Below are 21,390 nucleotides of genomic sequence, written 5' to 3'. Positions count from 1 at the left end.
AACAGATTGTGAAGGTCTTCCCTTTTTTGATTCAGTACATACACTATAGATATACACTATCTGACTCTCTGTCTGTCTCTCTGTCTGAAAACCATATGCACACAGTAGAGCCGGAAAGATAAATTAGCCAATACTGACTGATTTATCAGCTGCTATTAGATTATCGCAGTTATATTGATATCAGTGTATGCGGCAGCTGATCATTAACAAGAGAACAGCACAGAAATGCCAAATCAATGTTAAAGGTGATTTCTACATTGTTCAGTAGGGCACTAGCAAGTTATTTTTTAACTAGAAGATGTCAGTACAGTTTATAGTGATCACAATTCTTAACATAAATAAGTAAATACATAGATTTGTAATCAATTAGTCCTGCCGTGTTACCTTGAATTTGAAAAGAGAACTTTTTTTCTGATGTCTCAATGGAAAATGGCTAACATATTGATTTATTGGTTGGGGACCTTTTTTAACAGTAGCAAAACTTCATCAGAACATCCGCTGACAACTCTCAAACAACGTTTGCAGTTTAATCCAAGTCTCACTGAACAAGTCGTAGTACCTTTCAAACGCATGCATTTTTGCGTTCAGTTTTAAATAGGTACATTATTTTATCGAAAACTTTATATTTAACTTAATATTGAAAAATGTCAGATTCACAAACCCTATCAAATTAACAACACACATTGTGCTTGCTAACACATTGCCACTTCCACACTTCCCCACTGCCACTTCCGCACTTTAAATTATTGCGTTATTTATGGTTTACTTATTCCCCATGTAGTTCCTTATATATAGATTTATTTTTCATTTTTTTATTATTTGTATTACCTTTGAAATCTGACTTACACAGGTTGTATTGCGTTTTTTATAACTGTCACTCAAAGGTAAAAATTAACCACACGGCCCACTACCTAACCCGATGATCGCACAGTCTGGTGTTTCCACAGGGGTGGACAGAGAAATGGATTATAAAAAGGGGGGAAAAAGACCAACCTGGGAGCTTGGAAGGGGTGGAGCTTTGAAAAAAAAACACTTAAAATGCTTTTGAACACATCTAGTAAGGCTCTCTGTTGAGAAATTACAAATAGTTATGATATATTGTGTGATGGCGCTCAGTTTAAAAAGGTAATATTTGGATATCAGCATACAAAAAATACTGAACACGTCTTTCATTATACTCCTTTGTTCTTGAATAAGCTTCAGCTGTCATTTCACACCACTGCTCTTAATACAAACAGCCAGAGACACAGAGATGGAGGGGGGGGTTGTGTGACTATGATGTCATGATTCAGATGATTGGTAGCGCAGCAGTAGACCACATTAACCAGGTTATGTCTCGTTGTGCCCTTCGACAATGCATTCTTTTACTCTTCCATCTTTAATGCCGTCAGCAGTTTATGTAACGAAGCCATAAAATCGATGTTCAACTTCCAGAAAGACTCTCCCAAGTTCTCAGATAGTAACAAAAGTGTCATTCAGATAGTCCTGCATTAGTAGTTCACTGTGTGCCTTCATAATTCACCAGTATTTGAAATGAATGAGTCTGAGCAAAATGAAAATCCTCATTCATGTTGAGATTATAACACTTAAGGGTCTTAGTGTCTAAATCCTGTTGTGATTTGTGGCGGTATGTGTGTGAATGTGGATTTGTTTTTAGTCTTTATACTCTGTCCGGAATAATGCTGCCACAGAAGACAAAAAGATGAAAAGGAATTTTTATATAATCTCATTTTTAGAGCGTTTATTCATATTTTCATACTTAGAGCACTGATCCATGTACATGTAGTGATGGATCCTGAAATTGAAACTAACACACATACATGTCAGGTTAACAGGGACCTGTAAGGCTTTTCTTAAATTTCATGTATATGATGTTACATTGTCAGATGTTCATATTAAACATGTTTAGTTTCAGATAATTAGATAAATTGATGTAAAAGTAATCCCTATGAGCGAGGACAGCAAACTTTAACTTTTATTTCTTGTAAATGCCTGTGTGTCGCTTGGTATTATTCTGTGTCCTCTGTCTAAATTTGGAGGTTTCTGCTCTCCACATTTTTTTTTTCCCCAGCAGCAGATTTTGAATCCATTCAAAATTGATCCGATCAGAGTGATGGATGAGAGGATCAGCTCGTGCGAGTGAAAGCAAACTTTAAGACCCAGCACAATTAACAATTAAGTCTCACATTCAATGCGCCTAATAATCTGTTGCTCCATCTGTGCCCAGAGTATATGCTCTGTGCTCTGAGAGGTGTAGTGCATAGCCGACAGCCTCCAATAATAGGAAATCTATTTTTGTTGGCGGAAGTTATAAACCCTGCAGGCTGCCACAGATAAATGAGTGTTTGGAAAACCCTGCTGTGTGCGAAAACGTCAGGCTCATATCATACTGAATGCTGCGTATCTCACGTCAGCTGGTGATGGTTTTCTATAGAGTCATCTGCTCCCACATACTAACATCAGAAAAACATGTAATCTTGGTTGCTGATGTTGTTCATTTTCCCTTGATTTTGGATAATATTCCTGCTTGAACACATCTGGTGTGAATACTTTGGTTGAGAAGCTTTTATTGGTGATTTTTCATGGCCCCTATACTCAGTTACAATCATTCCCCTGGTTGCAATGATGATGCGGAGACGCTGAGATGCAGAAGCCTTAGAAACACCAACCAGTCAGTGCAGGTTGGGCGTTATTGGGTGAGAGGCTTAAAGAGACCGGTAATAAAATGGAGCAGCTCAGACAGGTGGTCTAGCATGGCCAGTGTTTGGAAAATTAAGTGGGTTTTTTTTTTAATTAAAGCATGTAAACATGTTTTAGTAAAAACCCAAACTACAAGTACAAACCTGAAAATGATGGTTCCCCTTATAAAACGCCTGCTACTACAGTCTAATCACACCAGACTCTGTTGTGTTGAACCTCTTAACTTAATTTTCCCTTATCTTTCCCCATTATGTAATATCAAATGTACTGTAAGATAAACAACCTCTGTGTTGTTTGACCGCTGACTTCAGTCTTCTCTACTGCAGCCTGCACACACACATTCATACACTGCAGGACCTCATTTGTCTGGGTTTTTGGCATTTTATGTTTCTCTCCCAATCTTGCAATCGCTCCACAGTCTTCCAACTAACTCCTACCGTTAGAAGTACGGCTTCTGTGTGTGTGTGTGTGTGTGTGTGTGTGTGTGTGTCCATGCGTCTCAGTTTTTGAGCCGGATTCCTCAGCCATGTGACTGCCAGTGTTCATCACTGTTTTTCCACATGTCTGTGATCAGCTGATTGCCTTCAGTCACAAGTCTGCAAGGCCTGAAACATTTTTATATTGAACTTTGCTGTGTGGGTACGTGTGCGTGAATTTAAAATTTTGACCACATAATATTCTCAACAGCACTCCCTCAGTCGTTAGGAGCCTCTTTTGTTCCCACAACTTAACTGGCCATTACGAGCCTTGGGCTCATGACTGTGAAAACATAGCACTCAGTGTTTTCTCTGAGGTCATACTGCTGTAACCATTGGCAGAAAGGAAGTTAACTTAACAGTCATCCCTCTTTTAAAAGGTTTTAGTTGTACTGAGGTGAAGCATACTTGAGTCACCATAAACAATATCTCCAGTGTTTGGGATATCCTAATATCTTAAGTGTTGTCTTTTCTTGGTTTTAAAGGCTGAATTAAAAGAAAGTGATGTAATTTTCTGAACGTAACAGCTTTTCTATTATTTGTCTTTAACCACATAGTCATTATATCCACATTATTTATGAATGTTCATCAAAAATCTCATGGTGTAAATGTTTCGTGATAGCACCAGTGGTTGGCCCTACAATATTGTCAGATAAGATGAGGTATTTTTAAAGTATATAATTATACAGAACCAAAATTTAAAGAAGGCATCAAAATTTTGAAAAGGTGGGTTTTGGATGGGGTTGCAAATCGAAAGCACTTTCCTTAATCAGTTATCAGTAAAATTTGATTGATTATTGATTGATGAAATTTTTGATTGATTAATTATTATTTGAAAAAACATTAAAACTTTGCGTATTTCAAACCTTACCAAATGTGTTTTTCCCTCAATCAAAACTCACAGCAACATATTGTGTATACTCTGACAGCATTACATAGCCTATTGATTAATAAATTAAGTTTTACATGTTCGATTAAATTCTTAACAACAGATTAATCAATCGTTGATCAGTTCTTATCGTTCCTAGTTTTGGATAATAATGTAAAATGTCAGCAACGCTGGCTCACGTCATAATTTGTATTCCTCATGTCTTTAACTAACTGTTTTTTTTTCTTTCTTTCTTCCTGTCTCAGTGTGCTCGGGTGTGGATCCCCGATACAGAGGAGGTGTGGAAGTCAGCTGAGCTGACCAAAGACTACAAAAATGGCGACGTCTCTCTGCAGCTTATGCTGGAGGATGGACAGGTGAGGATTAATTAAGAGGTGTAGGGTGGAGAGGAATCTGCTCTCGCTCTTTATGTTTTCTCTCCCTCAGCTCGTGTCACTGCTTCCTCTGTCGCTCTCTCTGACTCAAAGACACTTAAAGTGCTGCTGCCTCTTATTAGTGGTTATTGGTTTTACCATTAGCACTTTCCACAAATGAGACCTGCTCACAAAGATGCCCCCAAGGAGCATTTGTGATTTATAGCAGTAAATTTAATTCCTCATGTTGGAAAACAAAAAGCTCCTGGCATGAAGTCCAGTAATCCTGTACAATGAAAGTGCGGTTAGACTGTTTGCTATATTGCTCCTTATGATTTAATCTCATGATCGTATGTAAATGGAACTAGCACAATCAAGGCGATGACTCTATGTTTTTGGTTCTGGTTGTTTAAAGGAATAACAATTATCCTGTTTTTAAATTCATGACGTTTCTTCCACAGTAAAGAAAGAATCTAAAAACAGAGAAAATTCTTGATGAATTGATTTCAAGGACCAACATGTATAATGAAAGCGTCTGCACAAACTCTCACACAACTCATGCAGTATAATTCAGGTCTCATTTATCCAGTCGTATGTCTTTATGGCTTTAAATAAAGATAGGTTTTACTTTGAGTTCAGTTCCCTGTCAGGCAGGGCTGTCTGTGAGGGAAGTACTGAGTATACGACTGGATAAATAAGACCTGAATTATACTGCATTAGTTTTTTGAGAGTTTGTAAACAGATGTTTTGATATGGGTTTGCTGTTGCTAAAGCTCCCTTTTAGAATTTTCTCTGTTTTTGGATTCTTCGTTCACTTTAAATGCATGTGAAAAAAACAAAGTTACCTCAACAAATTCAAAGCAACAGAGGGTAACTGTTACACAAATGGTCATTTACGGGGTGAAGTATTCCTTTAATATCTCCATAATGTGTCCACATTTTTCAATGACACTGAGTAAAAATGTTAGGACATGAGCCGAGGAAATAGAGAAAGCCTTTCAATGCCAATCCAGGACAAGTGGAGATCATTTTTTTAAGTTGTAATGGTCATTCGTGTAGCTGAATCTGATGTAACATGATTTTGAACACAGCTGAAGCACTCAAAAAGCATGAGGAGAAATTTCTCATAACCCCAGAAAAAAAAAATCTTTGATTAGGGAAATAAGGCATTTATGTACTTTTTTATAGTATTTATGAAATACTGCCATGCCTGTCACTGTAGATGTTGCTGCATATCCGTTTGCAGATAAAAAAATCTAAATAATTGCAATTAATAAAATAACACATTTAGATGATTGTGCAGCCTCGATGGAGTTACATTCCCTCTGACTGCTCTCTGTGTTTTGGTAGACAGCTTCTGTTGGTAATGACACACTTTATTAGTCAGTCAAGGAATATGATTATTTAATTTGTTCTCAGTGTTATTTGGTAGAACACTTTCTGTGACAGAATCAAACCAAAGAAGCTTCATAAAGAGAACAAGATTCATTTAAAAGCAAATTTAAAATAATTCCATGCAGAGAAAGAGGGGAACCAAACTGAAAACAAGTTTAACAGAATACAGTGGTTTTGCTCCAGAGCCGTGCCAAATCAGTAGTCAGTCCCATGACATTTTTTGAGAACATGCGTAAAATACTTTATGAATACTTTTATTGGGAGTGGAAATCTGTCGCTGATTAAATGAATAAAGGTCGCTCCACTGTTAGCCAGCCTCAGGCGGCCAGACCTGGAAAACTGCAACAGCCAAACGTGTTAACCCGTTCAGAACCCAGTTACATCCCAAACACAAGGAAATATTGCAATGGTCGATTTCTACCCTAAATGCACTTATAAATCATTAGCTTTTTTTTTTCTTATTAGGATACTTTATTATATGACTTTTTTTCTTCCCATTCCAGCGGACGGACAACATAAACACAGAACCACATAAGTGGTCTTAACAGAACTTTTTTTTTCCAAAAGAAAACTGAGATCATTTATTTTTCATGAATAGTTAACTCATATCATTGTTTAAAGCTATTTTCTAAAACAAATTGTATATATATTTTGTGTTGTTTTTGTCAGAAAATCCTCTATTTCTGAAGTATCTCCTGAAAACAGTTTGGTGAAAACCCTCTGAGATGAAAATTCTGCTTACATAAGAAGATGCATTAGAAGCTGATTGTATCATTAGAAAATCAAATCAGAACTGTGTTTTTCATTTAAACTAATTTTCCAGTGAACTCAGATCCACCGTCCATCCCAATGGACGGATATTTTTGAAAAGTAAAAGCTGCGAGTGTTTTAATATGATATTTTTACATTTAAAAGTAAAATAATATATCTTGTTTAAAACAAACCATGTGCTTTAACAACGATGATTTACAGATTGAAACGTACCTTGGGCTTCCTCCTTGCCTCACAGTGGACGATGCCTGTTAAAAAATGGGGTGCGGTTCTTATGCAGTTCACTGTAAATGATGTGTAACTGTGACTGGCTTACAGACATCTCATCAAATGAGTCTGTATTGTAGTCAAATGATGGAAATCATAGATTTAGACACCATAGAAAGGTTGCGTTCATTAAAACCGATGGTGGATCTGAAGGTGAGCTTACAGATGTGCATCTAGCAGCAATCTCGTTTTTAATCACAGTACTTAATTTGACCTAATTTTGCCACTTTTGGCTTTAGCAGTAAACAAAGGTGTTTTTCTCGCTCATCATTCGAGGAGTGTAGGAAGTAGTCTGTTGGCGTAAGGATGACTAATCAACACATAACAGTTGTTTTGCTTTTATACCACGGTTCAGAAAGTACTCACGTCTTATTGACCGTCAGGTGCCGAGAAAATAAATTAGGACACCTCAAACATTTTAATCATCTCTTGCACTGAGTTGGTTTTCATATGAGTTTTTACATTTTGATACCTGACCTGTGAAATGCATATGCATTAAGCATGATACTTTGGTTTTGGATAAGTGTATCATCTAAATATATACAGTAAGTAAGTGGATATTAACACGGGTTGTGAACATATTTGCACTGATCCACCATCTTTTCTTGAAAAATGTATGAATTCCCAGTGTTTGATATATAACTTTTCTGTTTTGCTATTTTGTCCTGGTCATCTTCAGAACATTGAACACAAATTGGACCCCAAGACAAAGAACCTGCCCTACCTGCGAAACCCCGACATCCTGGTGGGCGAGAATGACCTCACAGCACTCAGCTACCTCCACGAGCCGGCCGTGCTGCACAACCTCAAAGTCCGCTTCATCGACTCCAAGCTCATCTACACTTACTGCGGTAGGTGACACACCAACTGTCTAATGAAGCCCTAATGAACGGTGTCAGTGCCTTGGTATAAATTCATACTTTCAAACAATAATATAAAATCATACCAAATCATGTCATAGATTGAGTCAAGAGGTAAATATGTGTTATTAGAGAGGTAGTCATTTTGTACATTTCTGTTAAAAATGTGCGATCAAACCACATGAAAACACTTTACAGTCAATTTAAAATTTCCTTCTACAGTAAACAGATGAAGATGTTATTAATTGTTATTGTGTTTGTAGCTCAGTCCCTAAAAACAATAAAAGCCCTGTTCAGCTGTGGAATAATAACTCCACATGATGCCCTGTTGCCCAAATAGACTTTTTCTGATTGACTTACATGGCAAAAAGAGACGCCAGGGGGGGTAAATAATAGGAAATTTAAAAACCGAATTCTCAACATTATGATCGCCTGAACCAAAACCAAGACTGACCCGTACATTTCTCACAGCGGAGACAACTGGTGGGTGAAATATAATGGAAATTGACACGTGTCATGTTCATGATCTAAGCCAGGCTGGTTCTTGAGTTTTAGAGAGCATGGCTAAGTGTGAGCAACACAATTCAACCTGACCTACAAATTGAGCAAATGAAAGTGTTTTGGTTTCTGTGAAGTTGAATGGAAAAAGGTCCTTGATAAGAGCCATACTGTGTGCATCTAAATTCATGTATTTATTTTAATTATGGGCCATTACAAATATATTTTATAAGTAGCAAGTAGTCACACGGTGAGAGACAATAAAAAATGTGACAAATAAATAAAAGAAATAAAACATTTTAGTGCTTTAAGATGCATTGATAATGGTATTAAAATCACATAGTCACCACCTGTAAATGAATCTGAATCAAATCATGAGGTGGTGTGATGCACATATAATACAATCCGCTTTTTGAAAGAATGTAAGATCTCTCTCTCTGTTCAAGTTAGCGAGAACAGTGTGGGCCTCAACACCTTCAAATGTGATAATGAACACTATGCATTGTATAATAACTGTGCCTGCCCTCTCAGTTTGGAAAAAAAGCATCTCAGTGAGTCACCTGTTCAATGCAGTCCAGTTCAGCTGCAATGAGCTCATTCTTACCCTCTGTGTTCTGTGTTCATGTCGTAGGAATCGTTCTGGTGGCCATCAACCCTTATGAGACGCTGCCGATCTACGGCACAGACATCATTAATGCCTACAGCGGACAGAACATGGGAGACATGGACCCACATATCTTTGCTGTGGCAGAGGAGGCTTACAAACAGATGGCCAGGTGTGTGTGTGTGTGTGTGTGTGTGTGTGTGTGTGTGTGTGTGTGTGTGTGTGTGTGTGTGTGTGTGTGTGTGTGTGTGTGTGTGTGTGTGTGTGTGTGTGTGTGTGTGTGTGTGTTACCTAAGTAGCCTCCGTTCTAGTCGCCTTGTTGCTCAGCCGTCCCTTCTCTCTCTTCTGGGTTTGTAGGTCAAAGATGAGCCAGAAATAGGCTCATGGTGGTCTCACACTGTCCCTCACTCTCTTCTGCTCTTTTATTACTGCTGTTCTCTGCAGGAGCCAACTAGTAGATCTTTTTGGCCACTCTGTGGGAGATCTCCCTCCCTCCCTCCTTCACTAATGCAGGGCAGTTTTTGTTGAGGCTGCCAGTAGTCAGCAGTACTCCCTCTCAGTATGTCCGGTATGACTTAGCACTGTTTGCAGAAAGTTGCACTACTCCATGTTTGAGGTCCTTACATGCAGTGTAGGGCTGCACAGTCAATTATATTAGAAATTTAAAATGTTACAGATTTAGCCTGTCAGCAGACTGTTCCAAAGTCTGGGGGCTTTAATTGCAAATGCTCGGTCACCTTTTGTCACCAGTCAAAACCTGGGAATAAGCAGTAAAGCCACATCGATCTGAGGGGACACACAGACTCATGAGGAGTCAGTAAATCAATTATATGTTTTAGACCAAAGATGTTTAGTGCTTTAAAAGTCATCCATAAAACTTGAAAAATCTGTAATAATTAACAGAAAGCCAATTTAAATTGCCTGGCATGGAGCAAACACAGGCACACATTTTTCACATTCTAAAGCTGAATATTTGAAAACAAGAAGCAAAGTATGTAACTAGTAAGATGCAGTTGTAGTGGGGGTTCTAGTGGGAGTTTGGTAATGCTGATGCTGATGCACAGCACCGCTGATAAACACTTGGCTCAAGTTGTTGTTGTGAAACACTAGTTAGGTTTATTTGCATAACCCAGTTTGACATACAGTGTCTCAATAGGCTTAGCATGCCCTCAACAGCAACGACCCCCACCACCCACACAGCCCAAGCTCTCCAGTAAGACAAGAATTATCTCCCAAAAATGGTGAGTTTTAACACAAAAAAATGGAAGAAGGCCTGAAAGAGAAATTCAGCCAAATATCTTAACTTCTCAAAGAGCTAGGGATGCAACAGGAGCCATAAATGGGAAAAATGCCAAATGCAAGGTAGGAAGGCCAGCCTACCTACCAGCAGCCGGGGGTTAATTTCAAACACAGGTGGATCTGTAGGACGCAGTGCTGCCCCAGTGGAGGGCTCCCTGTTCAGATATTATACATACAGAGAACACAGGGGCTTAAAGACGTGTGTTAAACACCTGCTCTGTCTGCCGGCAATGAAAATGTTTGTTGATGACACCATCTGACACTTTCTATCTGCCCAAGTCCTAGCTCTGGCATTGTTTTTGTCAGACTTCGCTTATTAAACTTCCCAGCATCAGTTCTCATCACAACTGACGAATGGGAACAACAGTTTTTGAAATTGTTGCAGTATCAACCAAGCTGTGAAACACGCTGCAATGTAGCCACTCAGGGCAATTTGCACCTTCAATATACGTCCATTAAAATGCTTGGTTTTGCTACTGAGAGTCTCTGTTTGTTATTATTGATATTATAAGTGTATGGCATCATTATGGAAAGGATCCCCACAGAATTAGACATTTGTGTTGAAGAATAAGATAATTTTTGTTTAACCAGACACAACCCTGAAATCACCATTTCCAAATCCCCCAGACTCTATTTAAATAAACCGGTATCTTTGCATGAGTACAGCCAGGTTACTTTTATCATCTAAGTGGGTGAAATAAGCTAGAGCTTGTAATTGGGACAGTGGAATTACGAACCGAGATGTTTTTGGTTTTTTTTTAAATTTTGTTTCATTTGACTTTGAATGAAGTGTGTCTTACGATGACATAAGAGCTGTTTATTTATAAATGGAGTCTAGACACAAAAACCTGGGAAAGTAACCCTAAAAACGCCAGTCAGAGCATATACTTGGCTTCTTTTGATTGGTGACTATTTTCCACACGGCCTCAAACCTTCACAAGTACACTGATGTGATTTATACTGTTTCCTTGTGTTGTTTGTTGTTTGTTTGATCTGTCAGGGATGAGAGGAACCAGTCAATCATCGTGAGCGGAGAATCCGGAGCAGGAAAGACGGTGTCAGCCAAATACGCCATGAGATACTTTGCTACGGTCAGTGGCTCCACCAGCGAGGCCAACGTGGAGCAGAAAGTCTTGGCTTCCAACCCCATCATGGAGGTAAGAAACAAAATGACTACAGGATTCCCACTGTCATGGAAAACCTGGAAACTTGGAAAAGTAATGGAATTTCACAATAAACGTTTTCCAAACCTAGAAAAGTTATGGAATCAGTAAAAATCATTCGTTTTGGAAAAGTCATTGAATTATTTACTCTTTTAAAACCTGAGCTTGATTTCTCTCAAAAATGGGAAAAGGGCAAACTGAAACTGGGCAACTTATGAGAAAATACCCCCCAAAATAGCAAGAATTTAGTAAAAAGTTACAAGAAAACTGCAAAAAAAAAAAAAAAGCTTGAAACAGGGAATAAGAAAAAATCAAACAAGGAAATGACCTGAAAAAAGTGCATAAAAATAATAATTCTATAACATAATCTTAAATATACTTATAAGTATATATAATTCTGGTAATTATAGATGTACTTTTTTTCAACATTTTCCTTAGCTTATTAAAAATACATTTGTGAATCTGCTGATTTCTTGCTATTTGGGGGATATTTCTTGCCAAGTGGCTTGGTGTCTTTTTCCCCATGATTTTGAAAAGATTCAAACTAACTTGCTCAGCACTCAGAACACTTGTAATAGGCGTCTGAACGCAGCACAAAATAAAATCGATGTCCATCCAGGTTTTAAAGGGTTAAAAATCAAAACTGAAAGCTTTGGAAAAGTCAAGGAATTTCGCTGTATGTATTGAAATTGTTACAGTTTTCTTCCATGGATAACCTTCCATGTAACATCACGGCAAATTAATTTTCTGAAGCTATTGGTGTGACATAGCTCTAATGTGCACCGATGCATGACGTTTTGTTTACCGTCACATACATTTCTTCATCTTCTCCCCATGTCCCGTCTCTCCCTTCATTTGTTCCTGCTAGCTCAAATTAAGTGGGGCAAGAAAAAAGAATTATTACGGGTCCTTGAAAAGTAATGGAAAAGTTTAGAATTTTTGTCCATAAAAATGTGTGGGAACCCTTTGATTAACATATTTTAAACTTTTTATGAGGAATTCTTTCTGAAATAACTCACTCATAGATTTTACACCCACTGAATCACTTGATGCAACTTTGTACAACCTGTGTGCTTAAAATTGCAGGTCGAAACACTTTCATCAGATGTGTTGTGGGTGTGAAGGCCTGTAAAAAAGCTCCGTCTCATAGCTGTGAATTTGTCTTCAAAGTGAAAGTCTTGCGTCATTTTTCCTGGCAGTTTGTGTATCGTTTCCTTTGGCCCAGTTACTCTGCAGTATATTCACAAGCTTAGCTGATTTGTAGATTATTTTGGTTGAATGTCATGCCGTTTGTCCTTCTCCTCTTGTTTCGCTCTAGTGCTTTTTTTCTCCACTGGCATTCTCTTACTGCCTCCCCTTCACTTTCTCCACCACTCTGTGTCTTTCAGGCCTCGAGCTGTTCTCTGCTCTTATAACGCAGGTCTTATCCCTAACTGTGTGTGTGTTGTGTATTTCTTCCTGTAGAGACATAAGGACAGGAGGGGGTTGGAAAGCTCCCCTGTGCCCATATGCCACCACCCCCTCTTCTCCTCCGCCTCCTGCCATCCCCCACCCTGTCCGTCCTTTCCAACCGCTTCACTAATATCACTCTCCCAGCCACCACTTTCACCTCCAGCCAATCAGAGACGAGATGACAGAATGAATAGAAAGCTTTCTTTCGTTGCAGTGATGTCACTTCAGCCTCTAAGCCTGGATGCAGAGTAGATGGTTGCTTCAGCCTTTTTGATATTACAAAACCTGTGTGTGCGTGACAGGGGGAGAGTGTTTGTGCGTGGTGTTTATATGTGTTTAGCTGATGCAGGCGGAGATTGGAATACCTGCTCGGCTGAAAGACTCCTTGTCTGCAGTGAAAGACTGTGTGTTTGGCTTTAATTCAGCAAGAACCCTTCGTGCTGCACACAAACGATTTAACTCTGTTCAAGTTGGCTTGTTGTGTAGGTGGGATGGGTGTGTGCGTGTTTGTATGGAGCCCTATTCATCTACCGGCAATTCCTAGTAGGGTCATTGATCAGTCCTGTACATTGAGCCAAGGCTGCTGACTTCAGTTGATTTATTTGCTGATGGATGGTAACTCAGCAGGATATGCCCATCGACGTATCCAACTCTTGTCTGCGGAGGGACAGAAGTCCATTAAAACATCCTACTGATTTGTTAAAGGTCCACTATGTAGGATTTAGGGGTTTATATTGGTTGAAATGGAATATAAGTATTGTTTCTTTAATGTTTAATCACCCGAAAAACTGGTATCATTGTGTTTTCGTTACCATAGAATTAGCTGTTTATATCCACGTATGGAGCAAATCCTTGTCCACAGAGATTGCCATGTTGCAACGCCATGTTTCTACAGTAGCTCAGACAAGCCAAATGCTGGCTTTATATGGGGCATTTTGCTATTTTGCATCAGCCACCGTAATTTACAGATAAGAGTGCTGGAAGAACACTGATCCTTGAATCAGGTTGCCCATTTATTTTGGAGCTGAAGAGGCCTCTGCAGGCAACTCTGCTCCCACTACAACCTTCCTGAACAATGAACACTGAGGGGATTCTAACCACAAGAAGTTTCAGCTGGTTGCAATCTGCACTCCTCACTGCCAAAAGCCACTAAATTCCCCTGAATCTTACTCACTGTTCCTTTAAGTGTGGACCAACCACAGATGAACTTATTTCAGGTTGGAATCCACAGTACAAAAGGTTCTGTCTTACTAGCTTTAGGATCAGGTGTATGGTCGTTCTTTTTTGGTAATAATATGTTTCATCTGAATTTGTCTCACAGGCCATTGGAAATGCAAAGACCACCCGAAATGACAACAGCAGTCGCTTTGGGAAATACATTGAAATCGGCTTTGACACACGCTACCGCATCATTGGCGCCAACATGAGAACATATCTGCTGGAGAAATCACGAGTTGTGTTTCAGGTGAGTGCTCACTCAAGTTTGCATTAACGTACACATGAGGCGTTTTGTTTGTACTTGTGTGGATAATTCGATGACCTGCAATCATTCCTTCACTTATCACAGTCTATTACCTCAGCGTTCACAGACTGGTGCACAAAGTTAACCTTTGTTCAACTTTGCATTTTATTCTGACCTCGACTCTTGAATAGACTTGACACACAACACTAAGCTTTAGTTTATGCAGTGACCGCTGTCACAAAGCGCAGCCTTAAGTCATGGTGGTATTGTTGTGTCCTTCATCATCTGAACAGGGTTCCTTCCTGACAGCAAATTTCATCCCTGCTGGAAGGTCCTTGAGCATATTCCTGAACGTGTTTCATGAATACGCTCAGTTCTTCAGCTGACCTTACACTCTGGCGTCTAACAGGCTGACAGGCAAAAGAGATTTTCCTCAAGTATCATCTGTAATTTGTCATTGCATCCATGACTAGCCTACTTTAGTGCATTTCCTTGTCATTTGGGGTGTTTTTGTTAAACGATTGCACAATTCCTGTCAGCAGTAATCTATTTACACAATGTACTACATTAAAGGGTTTGTTGGTTGGCATCAAAATGATTGTATGGTTGCCAGAATCTGTGAGCTATACCTCACTGCCTAGTTTGAACCATTACTGCGATTGCCCATCTGGGATCTTTTTTTTTTTTTTTTTTTTTGGAAACAGATGACAGCTTCAAACTTTACAATGAATTTGCCTTTGAACTATAGAAGAATTACGTTTGTATATTGGGGTTATGTGTGTTTGACTGTTTTATCCTTACATTAAAAAAGCAGACTGCTCCACAAATTTGTAAATGGAATAACCCATACACCTGAACACACAGCTATGAGCACACTGGGGCAGTGACTCGGCTGTTAATTGGCTTTTCTCTGTTGTTAATTGACTTCCAGTAGCTTCCACATGACTCGTTTTGCTGCTGCACAAGCCATACGCACACATACATGCAGGCACAGACAGCAGCTGGACAACATGTAGGTGACATGCAGGGGAGACACCAGCTTCACCCAGCTCTCTGAATAGTATGAGTGAGATGTCTCAGTGTGGGATGCTGCCCCTGAATGTCTGTCTTCTAGTTGCAGAGGACTTACGGTGGACTAGTGGGTTTGACAGATAACATATCAATGCAATATCCTTGGTTCAATTCCAGCTAGAGACTTTTTTGTTGCATGTCATACCCTCCTCTTTCCTCCTGCATTATTTGTCTCTACAAAAATGACAAATTTTCAGTAGAAAAAGCGTTGCTCGAAACTCCTCCATGTTGTGCACCTGGATCGTTTTGTTGCATCACAAGTAACGTTGTGTTTTGTCGCACAATGTGATTGGTAGTGTTACTATCATTGTCACGGAGATAGGTTTTAATCTACACCGCTTCCAACCTGCATTCAGTGTCTCGTGCCACAAAAGCAGCAGACTGTCAGAAGCAACTCTTGCCGAACTGAGAGGACAGCGGCCCGGACAAACTACCGTCACTTTTTCTGAACCAAAATACTTTTCATGTCAGTTCCATGGAAGGAAATCAGCAGTGTTTGTATTTATTAATTCATTGATTTCATTTTCCCAATGTCGCAAATGAGGTCTGCGATGATAAATAAATTCATATACGATTAAGTTAAAAACACATATACAGTGGGATATTTGTGTCATTTAAACACCTGCCTTCACAAACGCAGCAGAAATAGACTCACACTGTAAAAAAGGCAGGGTGTCTCCGGTTACTATGGAAACGATTTTAAAAAATTTGCTGAAGCATAAGTGTTGAGCACCCTGCTGCCCTGGACTTTTCCCTTAAAATTCAGAGGGACTCAGTTCTTACTGGCTGGTGTGAAGGTGTTAAAACTCAGACTACAAACCTCAATTATTTTACCTACAATGCGTCCATAATGCTAACCTGGCTCAAAACATTTGTTTTGTTCTCTCTTGTGAGTGTTACAGTGTTATTATTTCTGAGCTCGAATACCTCACAACTATAAAGGAGTGCTGTCAGCCACACACACACACACACACACACACACACACAAAAGCAATCTGCTCATCAGGGCTCAACCAACACTAGCATTCACTCTGGCTCTAGAAATATGTAGCAATAACTCCAGAAAGACAAGTAGGAGTAAACAATGTATCTGTCACACTGGATTACAGCACAGCACTCCTCTCCACCCCCCCTCTGTCTCTGTCTCTTCAGTGTCAAAGATTTGATTTATGTCCTCTTCTTGTCTAAATCCTACTTTAGATATTGTTTTCTCTCTCTCTCTCTTTACAGACCCCACAAAGTCTCAGAGAAGCCAAATCAGGGCACATTTAAAGAACATAAAAGTTTGAAACTTGCCATGATCTTATAACTCCATATGTTGCAGTTTGCATCTTAATTTTAGATAAAGTTTACATACTTTTTCTCTTATGTAAGTAACTTTATTGTAGATTCAGTGGGCGTGTTTGCCCAACGGTGTAGTCAGTAGGGCAGTGTCTAGATAAAGAAGCATATTTCAACTCTGCACACACATCTACCCATGAGTTCACGCACGCACACGCGCACACACACACACACACACACACACTCTGTTGTCTTAAAAAGAAGTGTTGGGGAATGAGGATGTTGGTGGAAACATTCGCTTTCCTCCTTACATTTCTTGCATGCTTGGTTGTGCTACCATTCATTCATTGGTGTGTGTGTTTTTAGGTGTAGTAGCACTAATGTAGGACACAGGTCACAGTTTTGTGGGCTCAGCTTTCCAGCTGACATCCTTTTAACAGTCGAGTTATTTATTTTCACTAGAAAAGAATCTGTAGCTCCAGACTTCTGTCTATATGCAGTGATTTGCCACTTGTATTTTCTTATGCATGTTTACTTGAGGGTTTATCAGGTATTACCTCATCATAGGTATGGGAATACATGCACAGATGGGACACATCTTGTGTTTGCATCCCTGTGTGACTGGGGAAGCAAAAGTGTAGAAAATAAACATGTAATATTCTCATCTGACTCGGTTATATCTGTTGACATGCCCATGAGCAATGCACTTAATCACCAACTGCTCCGGTGGAGCTTCCAGATGTTAAACTATCTCACTGTGTAATCGTAAAGCACATATGATTATACATTAGACACATGATTTTCCTTGCGTGAATGTAGGTCAGAAAAAAGTGTTGAATGTGTAGATCCATTCATGTAATAAATGTGAATAAATTGCGTATGCTACAAGTACAGTGTTGCATTTCCCTCTGTAGCATTACTGGTAGTAACTTTACATTAATGATGGATTTTATTGTTGCTGGCTTGAGGTGAATAAAAGTAAGATGTTGAATTGTAGAATCACTCAGGAGGCAAGAGTGCATGCAAGAAAAGGCAGTGGTTTTATTAACCAAAAACCACAATGAAACAAAGAAAAAGAACAAAACTCCTGCAAAATTAACAAGGAGCAAATAAGATGCAATAATGCAGCCTCACAGCAAGCTGCAACCAGCAGCATCTGTCCATCACTCAATGTCTGATTAGCTTTATAGGCCCCTCCTGGCCATACCTTTAGTAGACTGAGGCCTAGTCTGCATTTCATGGATATTTTAAAAATGGGATTATCCCCCCTTCGACATCGAAAAAATCTCATCCATACAGGCACTGTTAACTGGGCAACGTGTGCTAGGTACTAGGTACAGATTTTTCTGACTCATTGTGATGACAGTGGTTGCTGTAGGAAGTTATGAGGATCTGGGCATGTGCAAAGGTATTCAGAGAAACATTAAATTTTTTCTTATTATTTTATCTTCATGCTTTCTTTTAGGCCGATGAGGAAAGGAATTATCATATCTTCTATCAGCTCTGTGCATCATCCCATCTGCCTGAATTCAAGAATCTAAAGCTGAGTAAGTCTCATAAACATGTGCATATGCACACACACACACACACACACACACACACACACACACACTCACACACAAAGCTGCACAGTTGACCCGCTACAGCTGACTGTACACTTACACCATGAGCTATTACTAAAGTCTGCTCACTGTCCTATACTGGAAGGAACAACTCATCATTTCCATTTTTAAAACAGACACACTTTATATTATCTGACCCAGAGCACTTACATAAGTGACAATAATTCTGAATCAGTGAACACCGTGAACCGTTGTACCTTGTGATTAGCTGAGGTGGCTCTCCACAGCAAGAAAACTGAAGACACTGAAAATCTGTCATTGGCTCCTCTAAACACATAATATGTTAAGTTTAATATGCAGGAAATAAGAACTGCAGCATCGACTGGCCCAGAATAGAATCCACATATAACAAATATTTCCCCCCATCCACATTTCCAAAAAAAATCTTGATAAACCACAGTGAGGTGTCTGATGAGCACCGCCAGATTCAGCTCTATATCAGTTTAGACGTATCACACACTCATTGACTCTGTCGTTGAACAGGCTCTCATACAGAGCGCTCCCGCTGTGGACCTGCACCTGCTCAACCGAGTCATGCGACACGCACACACACACGCACACACACACACACACACACACACACACTGCTGGCACTTTCATTTACAGCCACTCAGTTGGCTATGCTCCTTCTCTTTCTGTCTGTCTCTCTCTCTCTCTCTCTCTCACACACACACACACACACACACACACAGCTGCTGTCTTTTCCTCTCCTGCTGACTTCCTGGCTAAGTAAATGGGGTCGTTGTCACAGTCGTGTCAGTGCCTCTCGTTGCCAGGCAACAGGCCATGCCTTAATTCGATGTTAAGTGTTTAAAAAGAAACTGATGGGAAAGCTGAGTTAACATCATTCTTACACAGAAGTGTTCTTGATTTTATTTTTTTCTCAGAACCCCAAACCATCTGCAAAATTGTGATATGGTGGACTGATGTAACAAAGTATGACATAATTACACAGGTCCTCCTAATCAGAAACTAAATGTTTTCCTAAATAAACATGTGTTCAATGGTTTCCAGTACAGCTCTCCTTAATAAAGCACGATGCTGTGATAGCACAGTTGTACCCAAGTTCCACAGAGTAAAACTGCACATACTTCATGTTTTCTTCATGTATTCCCCCTCTCTGTTTCCCTCCTCAGGCAGTGCAAATGACTTCTTGTACACCAGGCAGGGCCGCAGCCCCGTTATCGACGGTGTGGATGACACCAAGGAGCTGTCCACCACTCGCAATGCCTTCACATTGCTCGGTAACGTGCGCACCCTCAAACATACACATAAACATGTTTAAATATGTCTGGGAAATGTACACAATGTAACCTAGCAGCTTACATATTAAATAGAACAACCATAAAAAACACTTTTTACAGAAGGTATATTTTTTTGTAGCCCATTGAATTTGGGGATAGTTGGATATAAACAAAAGATAAGCATGGTATCGTGGGGGTTAAAATTGTGGTCACAGCTCACTAACAACCAATGTGTCTGTTTATGTACATTTGTGGTTTCCCTCTGCAGGTATTAATGAGTCCTATCAGATGGGGCTGTTCCAGGTTTTGGCAGCTATTCTTCATCTGGGAAACGTGGAGATAAAGGACAGAGACTCAGACAGCAGCGCCATTCCTGTGAGGATCATTTTTATACTGCAGTATTGATTGTCAGTGACACAAATTGAAACAGATTGCATCATATTTACAGCTTTATATCTGTAGAACTCCAAATATAAACATTGTTTAGCGCCAGTAATAAGTCAGGGCTTCTTTTCTGCACAACTTGTGCATCAACCTGCATCAGGTGAGACGGTATCTCTGGGTTACTGGAAATATGTATCCAAAAATATTATAATTCTTGATATGTTTTGTAATTGAATCCAAATGAGGAAATCCACCTTTTTCCTAGCTGACATCTTGAAAGTTGGTCGTTCTAAAGGAAAAAAACAATTCTGAAATTAGATCACATAATTCGGTCTTGGTTTGGATGTGGAGGATTGGGATACCTTTGATCCAAATAACCAAATGTATACATTCATGTTTATCACCTTAATGGTTAAACAGATCAATTGGGAAAGTAGATAAAGTTGACATTGGACAATCACGGTTTCTGCAGGTCCTTAAAAAGTCATTTCTTTAAAAAAAAACGTTTCTTAAATGCTATTTTTACAAATATTAGACCTTAAATGATGTGAAATAGTCTTAGTTTTTTAGTTTGTGAGGTCTTAATTATTTCTTACATCTTATCTAATTTAATTTACCCGTCTTTTGATTTATTTTGGTCAAAATGAGTCAAGCCCCTCTGCATTAAAAGTCCACATTTCTGATGTATGATGTAAAATATAGATTAAACTAGCTTAATCTAATAACCATATTTTGCAAACCTCTACCCCTACTTACTTTCATACTTACCTACAATGCTTAAATAAGAATAAGATGATTTCTCAGGGGAAAAAAAGTTCGTTTTTAACACTTAAATCGTGTTAAAAACTGTGAAAATCTCCTTTAGAGCATGAAATTTAAGTATCTGACACCTGTAAAAATGCTGGGCCACCAATAAAGCCAGTAAAAAAAGAAAAAAAAGAAATGGGAATAAATTATCAATAACAAACAAAAATTACATTATTATAATTTTATTTATTACCTAATATTAATTACAGTGACACAGTCAAAAAAAAGTCTTTAACAGTCGAAAAGTGACCCCAAACTGGATTCTTTACGTAGCTATTAGCCTACATTATAACATGTACTCCCATTGGGAGAACTGGTTTTCCATATTTGCTAAACTTTTAAAGTTTGTATTTGGATCAGGGTTATCCAATCCAATGTTGCCTTTAAAAACTGCCACGAAAGGATGGATTACCGATCCTTGATCACAAAAAATTGGATTTCCCAATCCAGATTCAGAATTGTTTTGAACCAGTTGGCCCTTTTAATGATTAAAATCTTCTCTTTTACGTGCAGCCCAACAACCGCCATCTGACAGCTTTCTGCGAGCTGGTAGGTGTGACCTACCAGGACATGGCTCAGTGGCTATGCCACAGGAAGCTAAAGACGGCCACAGAGACGTACATCAAGACCCTGCCCCGCCTGCAGGCCACCAACGCCCGTGACGCGCTGTCCAAACATATTTATGCCAAACTCTTCAACTGGATTGTGGAGCATGTTAACAAAGCTCTTATTACCAATGTCAAACAGCACTCCTTTATCGGAGTCCTCGACATCTACGGGTATGTCTGTGCA

General features: G+C 39.2%; 1 protein-coding gene across 5 annotated transcripts in view; it reads left to right on the top strand.

Annotated features, from left to right (window-relative positions):
• The window catches only part of myo5aa (myosin VAa), a 65,455-nt gene that overhangs the window by 12,440 nt on the left and 31,625 nt on the right, over positions 1-21,390 (top strand). For all 5 annotated transcript variants that reach the window (XM_088079841.1, XM_088079835.1, XM_088079849.1 and 2 more), the window contains exons 2-10: positions 4,311-4,421; positions 7,531-7,702; positions 8,841-8,985; positions 11,113-11,269; positions 14,049-14,192; positions 18,007-18,088; positions 19,300-19,407; positions 19,676-19,782; positions 21,112-21,377. In XM_088079841.1, the coding sequence (XP_087935967.1) occupies positions 4,311-4,421; positions 7,531-7,702; positions 8,841-8,985; positions 11,113-11,269; positions 14,049-14,192; positions 18,007-18,088; positions 19,300-19,407; positions 19,676-19,782; positions 21,112-21,377 (1,292 nt within the window). The remainder of the gene's footprint in view (positions 1-4,310; positions 4,422-7,530; positions 7,703-8,840; positions 8,986-11,112; positions 11,270-14,048; positions 14,193-18,006; positions 18,089-19,299; positions 19,408-19,675; positions 19,783-21,111; positions 21,378-21,390) is intronic.

This window comes from Plectropomus leopardus, chromosome 1 (genome assembly GCF_026936395.1).
Source record: "Plectropomus leopardus strain MGB_pleo_1.0 chromosome 1, ASM2693639v1, whole genome shotgun sequence".
In the NCBI taxonomy this organism is placed as follows: Eukaryota; Metazoa; Chordata; class Actinopteri; order Perciformes; family Serranidae; genus Plectropomus; species Plectropomus leopardus.
Note: the sequence above shows the minus strand (reverse complement) of the source record. Positions and strands in the feature narration are given on the sequence as shown.